This window comes from Xiphophorus maculatus, chromosome 15, assembly GCF_002775205.1.
Source record: "Xiphophorus maculatus strain JP 163 A chromosome 15, X_maculatus-5.0-male, whole genome shotgun sequence".
NCBI classification, from domain to species: domain Eukaryota; kingdom Metazoa; phylum Chordata; class Actinopteri; order Cyprinodontiformes; family Poeciliidae; genus Xiphophorus; species Xiphophorus maculatus.
In genome coordinates this window covers 8,985,782-8,999,000 of record NC_036457.1, presented here as the reverse complement: position 1 = coordinate 8,999,000, position 13,219 = coordinate 8,985,782, and the positions used below count along the sequence as shown (strand labels likewise).

At 37.4% G+C, this 13,219-nt stretch overlaps 2 protein-coding genes across 3 annotated transcripts in view; both read left to right on the top strand.

The window, feature by feature from the left end:
• The window catches only part of eva1a (eva-1 homolog A, regulator of programmed cell death), a 68,373-nt gene extending 62,701 nt beyond the window's left edge, over nt 1–5,672 (top strand). For both annotated transcript variants that reach the window (XM_005802626.3, XM_023347294.1), the window contains 3 exons: nt 273–401; nt 2,263–2,418; nt 3,841–5,672. In XM_005802626.3, coding sequence (XP_005802683.2) covers nt 273–401; nt 2,263–2,418; nt 3,841–4,220 — 665 coding nt within the window. In that variant the 3' untranslated portion in view covers nt 4,221–5,672. The remainder of the gene's footprint in view (nt 1–272; nt 402–2,262; nt 2,419–3,840) is intronic.
• A 964-nt stretch (nt 5,673–6,636) lies between these two features.
• Nucleotides 6,637–12,982, top strand: efhc1 (EF-hand domain containing 1). Its single transcript, XM_005802651.2, has 10 exons — nt 6,637–6,804; nt 8,471–8,683; nt 8,770–9,057; nt 9,170–9,328; nt 10,738–10,924; nt 11,092–11,309; nt 11,432–11,578; nt 12,220–12,433; nt 12,580–12,732; nt 12,899–12,982. The coding sequence occupies exons 1-10, from the start codon at nt 6,742–6,744 to the stop codon at nt 12,910–12,912; spliced, it is 1,656 nt and encodes a 551-aa protein (XP_005802708.1). The 5' UTR covers nt 6,637–6,741; the 3' UTR covers nt 12,913–12,982.
• The last annotated feature ends 237 nt before the right edge of the window (nt 12,983–13,219 follow it).

The window sequence follows — 13,219 nt, the reverse complement described above, 5'->3', positions numbered from 1 at the left end:
CTGTTAAAAATTGTGTTCACTTTCTCTTGCATCTTATTCACGAGTCTACTTTCTTATGGTAGCAAATTTGCTCATTTCTTTCATCATTGTGGCTGGAAGTAGTTATATTAAGCTGTAAATACCTATGTAAGCCACTTAGTTATAAGGCTAGCATTACATTAAATATACAGAAGTTGTTAAACATTTATTTAGAAGTACTTTAGAAAAAAAAATTCTTTAATTATCTGCTCCTTCAACTAACTCTTTAACTTTGCTTTTCCCTTTCTTTGAAGTGCCAAAGAGACTGCTCCAGGAGCCAGGCCGCAGACCACCGGTGTACCACCCACCCTCTGCCACCCGTGACCCCAATGTAGTGGGAGACGGGCCTTCTGGGGGAAGTTCAGGACAAAACACTGTTCCAAGTAAGCAACAGAGCAAATGCACAATCTGATAGATCCAGACTCAAACATTCAGCCTTTTAAAGAGAACAGTGAACAGTCTTGAAGGTTTCCAGGACTCAAGACCAATCATAATTTATGGCTCAAGTTTAGAAGTATGTGTATACTAAAAGTCACATGTATAACTGTTTCCATATGTGTCGAGTTCACGTTGTGATCAGTGGCCTTTCAAACATTAAGCATTCAAAGATCCACTGATTAGCCTACATGTAAGCATAGTCTAAGCCCGTCTTATAATGTCAAACATCCAGGGAGGTAAAAAGACAGAGAAAGACTGATAAAATGAAAAAGTGGAGAGCCTGGCAATGAAGAAAACTCAAACAAAGCTTCATTCTTTTGGGACACTGGCTCCCATCCAACACTCATTACTCTGCTCAGCTACCGGCACAGTACTGATCAGGAGGATGCTTGAATGAACAAGGAGTTAATAGAGGGAAAAAGCAAAGGGGGAACTGGGAATGATGCAGCACTGACAGCCTCTGACTCATGAATAGATTCACTTCCTTGCACAACTTTAAAAAAAATCCTTTATGAGTTTATCGGGAAAAACCTGTGTTTATCTCTAAAGTGACTGTACAATGGCAGACAGACGTATGTAGCAGGAAAACAGTTAATGGTACATAGTTTGAACCTATGCCAGCTAAAGTTAATGTCAACAGCTAGTTATTCTGATATGCAGGCTTGTTGGAAATGCATGGCATGTGGAATGTGCCATTTCTAATCATTGTCTGTGTTTTCAGATCCAGGTGTTAAGAACATATTTCTTATAAAAATTACCCTATTTTCTTCTGCAATATAGTTTTAAGTTTCTTTCAATAAAATTTATTTGAGCCACTTAGCTCTTTATTTCTGCCTACAGTTGTGAAAAAAAATCTATTTCTAGCATTAGTATGCAAACAAAGTATTTACAATTATTATAATGTGGTTCGAACAACCAAAAAGATTTTCATATTTTAAGATTTCTTTTTATTGAAGCAACATTCTTCTGTTTCCTGTGTTTTCTGTTCACAGTTTTGTGGATATGTTTGTGTTTGATATAGAGAAAGATACCCAGGTTGACTGTTGAACTTACGTGCTCGCCACATTAATAGGTCTAGGTGGAACCACTTAACTGCACAGTGAGCAACCCTATTCTAAACTGTATTTATCAGATAAAAAAGTCTGACACATCTTAAGAAACCTACAATTAGAGGTAAGACAGTTTACCAAAGCCTGCTTACCTTCACCAAACAAAAAAGTCCAAATGTAGTAACATCACAGGTTAACCACACTCAGATGCATCTCGCATCTGTTTTTAGGTTATTTTTCTAGCGGTGCATTGTTCATTCATGGAGATCATGTTGTGGCTAAAAAAAGCAACAATTTAAAATTTAATAAAATGATCTGTACCCGGCGATTAGACTGGCACATAGATGACCAAAGGCAGCACAAATAGAAATGACGGAAATCTAGAGTAGCAAAAAGTTGTTACTTTTTATGAACACAGCCTCCTGAGAAATAGGTTGGGGGGGGACGTTTTGAAATGTTGCCAAACTGAAAACTATTTCCATGTGGTTTTCTGTCGCTTAAAGTTTTTGAGTCAGAGTAAATCAAACAGAAGCAGATGTTGTTCCATCTTCTGAATTTCTCTGTGTGTCTTTGACAAAACATAGCAAAATTCTCCTGAGAGGCCTTAGGTGACTCAGTTTTCTGACAGATGTTTGCACAATACACACTTGTTTTACCATAAATTACCCTAGTAATGATGAATTACTCACACTGAATGTAATGGGCTTGAAGTCGAAGCCTCACAGTGACTTACTGCTTTTAAAACTGCAACCTTTAGCTCGGAGCCCCGACAAGAAGAAACCATCTGACACCAGAAGAGGCAGCGGAAACAGTCCATCACAGCCATCAGGCATGAATCCTGTGATCAACTCCACCTCCAGAGCCAACATGGCCCTCATCAGCAATGCACTGGCAGCATACACCTACATATCAGGTAGTACGCTGTTGGTGAAATTTAGTGAGGCATCGCAGAATATCCAGATGTAAGCTGTAATAGTGATTGCATTCAACTGATATCATTAAGGAAAAAGAGCAAAAGAAGGAGGAAAACTTTAGGTCATCTGAACAGACTTTATTAGAGTGTATTATATCCAACTCTGTGGCCGAAAAAAGTATTTATTTGTAATAATATGCATTGTGCATGCATAAAAATGAATGTCCAAAAACATTAGCTTACACAATCTAAATACTTTGTTGCGTATTTAATAGTAATAACATTTTAGGATTAATAAATATTTGCTGCAGAAGTTACACCACAGCCAAAAATAGGTTTTTATTTTTTTTTTTTTTTCTTCTTTATTTGAAACTTCCAGTGTATAAGTGAGTGTGACGATGCAGTTTTAAAAATATTGAGATTATTTTTCTCAGTGTAGTCAAAAGATCATGTGGATTCAATGATTTCGCTGCAGCAGTATAAAATCTAAACAACCAGTCATTGCAATGTGGGATTTCTTACTTGAGGACAAACAAAATTCTCAGAATTTGGAGTGTATTTTTGCAAAGAAGAATCTGAGATCTGTTGTCTAAGGATGATATTTTGCTTCATTTTGTGCTTAGACCAATTTGTTTAGCTCATAAGAGAAGAGAATGTCTGACATGCTCCCAGAAATTTGGAAAATGACCAAACAGATGCATTAATGTCCTCCATACTTATTGATACATTCATTTAAATTATTCTTAGTGCAATGCTCAAATTGAAAATTTTGGAAAATATGACCTTCAAACACATTCTTTTAGCGGTAAAAATACGTTATATATAAATTGTCGTTAATAATGTATTTTTAATGCTTTTACAGCCTTAAAACTTTTTGGCATGCTGTTTGTTTTTATAAATATAAAATAAAATTTACATAAATCCCAAATTCTGTGTGACTATTTCCACCAGCTTAATTGTTTTAGATTTTAGGTATAGACAATCAAATCGAAAATTATGTCCAGATTAATTTAAAAACCAATGATAAAATCCTTTGGTTTAGTGTCAGATATGAATCTCAATTAACATCACAACTTTAGTGTCATAAGCCAGTTGAGTTTACCGCCATGTTTTCTTGCTGTGTTTGCACAGCACAGGACAAAAAAGAGAATCTGCTCTGTGGTCTGATTGAAAACTTTTTTTTTTCTTCAAAAAGCTCCATCTCTCTGTAATCCGCATACACCTCATTATCAAGATTACAAAACACGGAGCCATTCAGTGTTGTTCTGTGTTTTTTGCGTCATTGTGGGTCATTGTACCACCAATTGGCCTATTTAAATTACATATCTAATTAGGTCTAATTAAATATTTCTCCTGTTTCCTATTAGAAACCCACTTATTTAGAACTTTTCCTTTTCCAATGTTCTTTCTCTACAAAAACAGATCATCCCGAAAGGGCCGCACTATTCTTCGTTTGCGGTGTGTGTGTGGGCCTCTTCCTCACCCTCTTTGCCCTGGTGGTCCAGATCTCCTGTCGCACAGACTGCCAGTCTCGGAAGCGGCCAGCCGTCAAGAAACCGCCCCGTCCGGCCCATTCGTCCTCGGACTCCAGCGACTCAGACTCGGACTGGGACACCACGTCGGACCTGTCGGCGCGGAGGCACAGGCGCTTCGAGCGCACGCTCAACATGAACGTTTTCACCTCAGCAGAGGAGCTGGAGCGAGCCCAGCGGCTTGAGGAAAGGGAGCGAATCATACGGGAGATCTGGATGAACGGGCAGCCCGACATTCCAGGGACACGGAGCCTCAATCGGTATTACTGAGTACCGCCTTCAGTCGTTCTTATTGAAGACTTTCTTGAACTAAATCCAGGATGCACTTGGTCATGAGGGTAGGAACCAGAGAAGGCCGGCATGGAGCTTTGGAAGCAAGCATGCAATTGCAGCTGTAGACTCTGAACACCAGAGGGGAAGTTTTTCAGGCTTGTAGGGTGGTCTGCGTGTTCCACTGGGTATCATAAGGCGCAGCCCCCTCGGTCAAACAATAAGCTTGGGCTCTGCACAGCAAGCTTACCTCATGGTTCACCCTTACTGCCGGAATTGAGTGGTGAAGGGCAACACTGACTCTCCGTTGACTTCAGTAGGCCTTTTTGAAGTGGGGATTTATGGGTTGGTTGCCTTGGACATCCACAGGCCTGCAGAGACTACATGGAGACTGAAGGACCACGGCCTCACAGGGGTCTATTATACACGGAACACTTGGCAGCTGGATGAGACTGTGAAACTTTGAGCTTTCTGCTCTCTACTTTCCAGTATTCAATATGAACTTCAACAAAGAAAAAAAAAAGTGCTTTTGACAATGAGATGAATTAAGACAATCTTTCCACGGTGAACCATGCTGCCTTTGAGCTTCATAAAACCAAAAGATGTTGTATGTGTGCGTGTTTGTGTGAGTGCGAGGGATTCATCTCAATCCTTATGAAACATATTTTATAATATTTAATAGATATTGACCTTTTGCTCTCAAGTATGGTTTATTTTTAAATATTTTTATACATGGCAAAAGTTGTCTGGCACCTCAGGGATGCAATCCTAGTGTTTCTGTGTTTGGCTGATGCGCTTTCTTCCTAAAAAGGGGGTCATTAGCAGACCAAATAAATTCTTTTTTTTAAGGCATTGAAAGATAATAGCTAGAAATATGATGCAAAGAGCCTCCAAGAGGTTTTTAATGATTTATAACCTTATTTTTGATACAATAATTCACAGATCAGTGCCTTTTTCTAGCTATGAAAGACAGTTGGTAGAATTTAACAAATGTTTTAAACAGGTGAGCTAATTAATGCGAAATACTTCATTTGCATGCCACTATTACAGTACAGTTGCAACAGAAAGGTGAAGCTTGTGTCACATCTGAATGTTTTTATTTAATATTGCACTTGCTATGTACTCTGACAGATATGAAAATTACAAGAATATACCAGTTTCGTACCAGTGGTTTTGCTTGAACGTTTTTTGTTATTTTTTCTTGTTTTGGTCTTTGCTCCTTTAAGATTGTGTGGAGTGCTGGGCTACTGCCAATCAGGACCTTATTGTAAAACTAGTGGTCTTGAGCAGATGTTTGTGGCTATCTGAAGAAGGAACCAGCTCTGCACAATAAACAAGTAGGCTACACATGTATAAGTAAATTAGAATCCATTGAAAAGTTCATTTGTACAAGTCAATCCGTTCAAAAATGAAATTCAATCAGAGTGGCTTATTTCAACTTTGATTAATATGAGGTGCATATATATATATATATATATATATATATATATATATATATATATATATATATATATATATATATATTAACTAACCTTTTGGTTATTTATTAGCTGTAAGCCTTATTCATCAAAATCAAAAAAAGTAAGCTCTTGCTTTTGAATTCAACTGTTGACATGAATGAGATATTTGATGATATCCTAATTTATTGAGATGCATCTCACTAGCTGACATGTAACCTGCTTTTGTTTTTCAGTCACATTGCCAGTTTGATAACATAAGCTACTGCCTTTGGCTTTGTAATATTTTAACAGAGTTTTGTTACAGAACACACAGAGCATTTCAGAGTTATTATTACAACGGACCAGTCCACATGGACTTTTATGCCTACATGATAAATAAATTAAACTTATCTGTCAGAATAAACTATGTCATATGTGCTTTAAATAAACTGTGTTCAAATTAAGTGATCATCCACATTGCATTTTCTTTCTATTTTTTCTTCAAAAAAAAAAATTAAATATGCACTCTTTACCAAATAAGTCAAGCATTTTTGGTCTTCATACACTGTATGTTGTTTTTCTAATTTGGTTTGTAGCCAGGTCATGTTTGTAAATGAGAAGTTATACTCAACAGCTTACCTGGATAAATCAATAAATAGGAGACAAACAACTTAATCACATCTTTATTAATAGAAGGAAACAAGCAACACAATGCAACTCCAGTCAGTTGGGGTCAGACAGTTTTGAGCTTTGTTGCCACCTGCTGGTTGAATAACAGTTATGCAACTTGTGTTATACTGAAACAAACTTTAGGCTGTTGTGATAAGAAATAACAGTTTTGAAATCCGTATTGATTCATCAGCATTAATGTCTGTCTTGTGTCATTTTCTGTGTGGCTAAAAGAAAATTCCGCGTTTTGCTTTAAAATTGTTTTCGGTTTACCGTTTCCATAGATACCATAAACTAAACAGTGGAAGTGTTGTGCAGCTTCTCGCTTCAACGAAATCGTTTTAATTTCATAAAACAGGGAATTACCAGACCTTTAGAGTGAGGGAAATTTCAGAAGAAAGTCGATACAGAAAATGTCCGCCGAGTGGAATAATGGATTACCATTTATACCTGGATACACATTTCGGGATCTGTCGGTAAGTTGTTAAGCATAACTTTTTTAATTATTTTATTATTATTATTTATTATTTTTTTATTATCTTTGTTAAGGATTTAAGGTCTTGTTTAAGAAGTTCCATTTCATTCGTAAAATAGCTTTGTGTCTCCCGGTAATGAAAATGCAGATACCGCATTCCTTTAAACAGCAAGTCGGGGCTCGTTTAACTTAAAGGTCCGAAAAACAAACGAATTTCAGAGCTAAAATATTTTCCCTTTAACATATGAGTATATGAGAATTTCTAGCTGCAGCGACCCAGTTTTCAGTAAGGGTGTCCACACAGTATGGTAAATTCAAGACATTGTCAGGGATAGATGAATATAAAACAAGTTTATTTAACCTTTACAATCCAAAATGCCTTTTTTTACTCTCAGTCTGAGTAAATAAAACTTGTTTAGAGCCATAAATCTTACATGAACATTAGAAAAAAGAAAGAAAAATGTCAAGAACCACCACTTTACTCCTTTTTTAGGGTTTAAACTAAAGAATAGCATAAAACCTTGAGGATAAATACTTTTTCTTTTTTGTAAGGTCTAAGAAAAGTACATCATTTACAACCAAATGGCATGAAAATTGATCTAAAGAAATAGTACTGGTACTTTTAGGGTCATTCAGTTTTGGAAATTCATTACAGCCATTCCATGAGGGAAAAAAACTACTAGGAACTCATATTGTTATATCTATATGTAAAAACATTAATTTGTTCTTCATCATTTTTAACTAAAGTTACCAAAACAAACTGTAGAATTTCTTTTAACAGCCATTTGCAGCTCTGAAGCCACAGATTGTTGACCCCTGGGATAAAAACAAAGCAAGGAAAATATTTTCCATTCATGGAATTTCAACATGAAAAATGTTTGCTGACCTAGAGAATACACATGTCTGTTATCACAAAGAATAGATGGATTCCAGCAATCATCTTGCTGGAGAAGCAACTTGCTGTCATTCATTACGTAAGGACATACCACTAAGCAAGTTTTTGTTGTCAGGACTGGGAAAAGATGGTGTCACCTTTCCTCTTTGACAGGAAATTATCCTTAAAAAGTTAAAGGTGAAATACCTCTAAATAATGATGTCTAATGATATCTAAATGTGTTTGAAATACAGTTTTGGGTTTACCAAAAACAAAGACAGACTGGCTGACTTGAAATAGCCAAAAGACATGTCACTGAATGTCCAATGTTGATTGGCATCATTCTGTAGAGAAAAAGATTATAGGTGAAAAAATATTTAAGACACACGCCAGTTGCCTTATTCAATTCAGTTCAATTCAAAAATACTTTTCTAACCCCAAAGTGAAATTAAATCATTTGAACTTCACTGCCATCAAATTTATCCCAATGTCAGAAGAAGCAATTTTATGACAAAAGAAAAATCTGATTAAATGAAAAGACTGCCAGCATCTAATTTATTGATTTTTTCCCCCCTGAGGGTGGGGTTATTGTTACATATTTAGTTTTTTGTAATCTTTAAATACTTATTTTTCTGTGCATATGAATGTTTTTGATCTTGCAGCTACATTTTGTTATGTCATTGCTCACACTTCTAATTGTATTCATGTACATGCTTAGTGTTGGTAAGTCCAGATTTATACTATGATTTGGCTAGGCCTTTGTCATTGACTTCTCTGTGGTTTGTGTGTGCAGAAGACAGCCTTCCATCGGTCCCAGACACTCGGCTATAAGAATGGCTTTATTCTGCCTCGTCGTCCTTCTGTGGTCATTGGGAAGGAGGTTCTAGCATCAGAGCCATTAACTCACCACGATATTGATAAACTGTGCTTTGAGGCGCCATGTACTGTATATGATAAGCCACAATATGAAGAATTCATTCCAGCTCATGTGGCACTCGATAAGAAGGTCTGAGATCACAAAGAAAAATATCGATATAGGTTAGCGTGTACTTTTTTGTTTTTAATACCTCTTTCTTGCATACCATGTTTTAGGTCCTTCGCTTCTATGGATACTTCTTGGAGGAAATCTTGAACTCCCCTGCAGAAAATTACCGTGTTCGCTCCGTGACCATTTACTACTACCTTGAGGATGACAGCATGTGTATCATCGAGCCATCAGTGGAGAACTCTGGGCTACCACAAGGCAAGCGTATCAAACGTCAGCGTTTGCCAAAAAATGAGTATGGGAATTATTACAACTGGAAAGATCTCAACCTTGCTATGGACCTGGAGGTCTATGGGTCCAAGTACCGCATCACAGACTGTGATTTGTTCACTAAGGTACAGTAATTACCTCCTCTGCCTACCTCACACAAAAAGATGTAGAGGCATTTATAGGTCTACTTTTGGAAACATACACACTCTTTGTCTATGTCTCACATCCTCTGAACAGGAATTCATGGAGAGTGAGGGCATCATTTTGAAGGAGCCAGAAAAAATACCAGAAGATCATTACAGCAAACGCCGTAGTATCAAACCAATCCTAGAACATGTCAACACCAGCCCTGCCAAGTTTGAGAAATTATACCGCTTTCTTCATATGGACTCCAAGGTAAATTCAGGGCAGATGGGCGGATCATTTCAAGATGACAGAAAGGGAACAGCTCAAATAACCATTTGTTACAACCAAGATATGCTACAGAAGACGAACACACTGGGTGCCATGCCTGTCAACTAAGAACAGCAAGCTGTCGCTACACTTCACACAAGTTCACCAAAAGAGGACAATAGCAGAACATTTTGCTTGGTTTGATAATCCTCAGTTCTAGCTACAGCATGTTTGTGTCCCTTCCTTGGATTAACTGCAGCTGGTGATGGTGTAAACGTGTGTTTTAGATTTTCTTGAAACATTTTGGGTGCCTTGGTATTAATTGACCTTCATTTCAGTGCCAAAGCTTACATTGGTACTTTTGCTGTCCATGTTCACCCCTTTATGAGCACACTATCTATCTTCTTAGGGAGACTTACAGTAAGACAGTGATGCACCAGAGCAGGAGACTGGACAAATCAGTAACTGTATGGTGTCAATGTGGACCAATATCTCGGAGAAATATTTCTAACAACTTGGTGACAATATGCCACAAAGAAATAAGGCAATTCTGAAGGCCAAAAGGGGATTTACATTTGTTACCTGGAGAGGGTGCCAAATAAAATTGGCCACTAGTTGCATGATAAGCTCTGACAGAGAACACACAATAATTTTTAGAAAGACAAAAATGGGTAAAATAGTTTAAAATACACTTCTCTTTTTCACGTTTCAGCAATAATTGTAGAAGACTTAGACTTAGACTTAGACTGACTTTATTGTCATTTTGCATGCACAGGGTGTATACAGAACGAAATTTCGTTGCATACGGCTCAGGACAATGTTTTGAGCTTTCAATGTTGTGAGGTTACTCCAGAATAAAATAAAATACAGTATAAAATATGAATATAAATATAGAATATAAAGTGCAGTAATGACAGTAAAATATAAGTTATTTAGCTCTGTACATGTGCAAGGTATAAAGTGGAAACCAGTTTTTAAGTGCAGTCCAGTTAAGAGTTCAGCAGTCTTATGGCAAGTGGGAAAAAGCTGTTTCGGAACCTGGTGGTCCTGCACCGGACGCTGCGGAACCTCTTTCCAGAGGGCAGCAGGGAGAACAGACCATGGTGGGGGTGAGAGGGGTCACTGATGATGTTTCGGCCTCGGGACATGCAGCGCTGGGATGAAATGTCCTGAATGGAGGGAAGGGGGGCCCCGATGATCCTTTCTATAAATCAGTCTATAAAACACTTCCGTCTTTCAAAGCGGAATTCTTGAATTCAAATCCTGAATAGTGATAGAGTTCTCCATCTTTGAATGGCAAGCATGAATTTTGAGTGCAACTACTTCATTTTTTTAGAAGGCATTAATATAATATTAATTAACTGTTTAATTAATTCATTGTATCTTAACTCCCTGTTTTGATTTATGGTCAGGTGCTCCGATTCTACGGTCAGTGGGTCGAATGTGATGCTTATCAGAGTCATACCTGGCCTGTTATCATTCACTATTACCTGGTAGACGACACTGTGGATGTAAGAGAGGTTCATCAACGCAACAGTGGCCGCGATCCTTTCCCTCTTTTCCTGAGCCGACAAAAGATACCTAAGAAAGTCAAAGAAGGTAAGATGCTTTAAGATGTGTAAGCAACTATGTAGCTATTGATATATGTACAGTAAATATTTCTTGATTTTATGCTGAAATATTTTCATACTTTATTTTTAAAAAATGCTCAAACAACAGATTACTACATAAAATGAAAATACATGATTAAATTCCACTCTTTTAAGAGACCTTCCCTAGCATTGTGATGGAGATCTGCAAGGACCTTGTAGAGGAGTACTATTCCCCCAAAGACTTTCAGCTGGGTCAAAAGGTGAAGCTCCTGAGCCATAACTTCTTTTTGTACGACTGCGACGGCTTCACTAGAGAATATTACCAGAAGAATTACCCAGACATGGAGATGAAAGCTGTAGAGATACCAAAGATGGAAGATACATCAAAGAAGGTATGGCTTTGCTGATTTGCAAAAACTCCCCCTGCTTCATAAAATCTACCTTCTGTTGCTCATCATAGATCATACACCTTTTAGATTATCTAATGTTAAAGTGTGTTTGTTTTCATCCAAAGACACAGGTGATTCCACCCTACAACGGATTTGGCTCTCTTGAAGACTCTCTCCAAAATTGTTTTTCTTTAGTTCCTGAGCCTCCCAAACATAATATAATGAAGAGATTAGTAAACAGCAACAAAATGCTTCGCTACATTGCCAAGCTGGTGAGTTACCACTGATGGATAATAAACTCTGCGGCAGTAGTACCAACTAAACATACAGTGCTGCTCAGAGTTTTACATTCGCTTGTCATTCACATTATTGTCCCGTTAATTTCAGACTTTTAATGAACAATGTGTTCTTCTGTTTATCAGAGTGGAATATTTACAGGTTTGAAATAATAGAAAGCCTCAAACCTTCACTAATATTTTCGTAAATTTGCTTTAGCAAGTCAAAGAAACTGTACTCATATTTTGTAGCTGTGTTCATATTCATAAACTTTAACACACCTGAGAGTTTCAGCAAGACAATGGTGTAAAACTGATTTTAAGTAGGCTACCATTAATTTCTGGAATTTTAACCTTTTGTGGATTAGAGAAATTTTGTAGTCAGCTTAATTAAATGCGCAACTTTGTTTCATTGAAGCCGTTTGTCATATAATTATTTTAACCTGGAAAAAGAATGGTAGAAAGGCACAGTTAAAACCTCAATCAATTATGAAATTAATGTTCAAAATGTTCGTATGTAATATTCTGACTGGCACTGTAAATCAAATAGTAAACTACGCTTACTTGCTATGGTACATTAAGGAGACACTTAATGCTTCAGTCCCTCCAGACTTAAGTTTTCCTTCACTGTCCCTCAGGAATCCCCATACCCTGAAGATAGAGACCGGCGTTTTATACTGTCCTACCACCTGGACACTGACATGATCAGTATTTATGAAACGCCAAGGCGCAACTCTGGCGTTATTAGTGGGAAGTTTCTGGAAAGCTGCCACATTCCCAAGCCAGGCTCCGCTGTGGATAATCCTGTGTACTACACGCCTGCAGACTTGGTTATTGGAGCCACTGTGGAGGGTAATCCTAATTTCAGTCCTGAAAGATTGTTATGAAAATTTTACAAGTCTTGCTATAACTGTGCTATAAAGATATCATACATGGATCATGAGCGCTGTTCAGTAAGTCAGTTACAAGACATTAATACAGAGCTTACTGTTTACCAGCTTTCGGCCACCGCTTCATTCTGACCAACGCAGACCTCTACGTGCTTAAATACTTGGAGTCCAACTCAGATCAGGTCCCTTCTCACACTCTGGAGTCACTGAAACAAACATTAGGAGCAGAGAAGGCGAGCAGCATGCCAGTGGGGCAAACAGGTAACCATTAAATCTGCCTTTTTTTTCCTGTAACCTTTTAAACTGATTTTAAACCTCAGATTCTCCATCTGTCTGCTTGTTATGTCCTCCTTACATACAGTAGATGTCGCTCTTTCCACATAAATTCAAACGAATTAAGACTTAATGCTTCTCCTTGTTTTACCAGGTGAAGAAAAATAATCCGCTCCATGACCGGAAGGAAATTGTGGATTATTTTTCCCCCCAAAGGCAATGAATAAAGATTTATGCAAATAAAATGAAATTGTAGTTCTGTGATTACTCTAAAGTCCTTCACTGAAACACAAAATAACTCTCAGCTGGATACATACCAGCACAGTGTCATTTCAGATAATTACTGAAATCTCAGGCTTCATGCTGACAGGGTTTCATAAATACACTGTTGTCCAAGAGAAAAACTGAAAAAGAAATCCAGGAAACATTTAAAAACAATAATAATAATGATAATAAAAAACATCCATTTCAGACC

Coding starts and splice junctions, on each gene's coding strand:
- efhc1 (XM_005802651.2), top strand. CDS start 6,742: ATGTCCGCCGAGTGGAATAATGGATTACCATTTATACCTGGATACACA. Junction 9,329..10,737: donor TTCTTCATATGGACTCCAAG/GTAAATTCAGGG, acceptor ATTTATGGTCAG/GTGCTCCGATTCTACGGTCA. Junction 12,434..12,579: donor TATTGGAGCCACTGTGGAGG/GTAATCCTAATT, acceptor ACTGTTTACCAG/CTTTCGGCCACCGCTTCATT.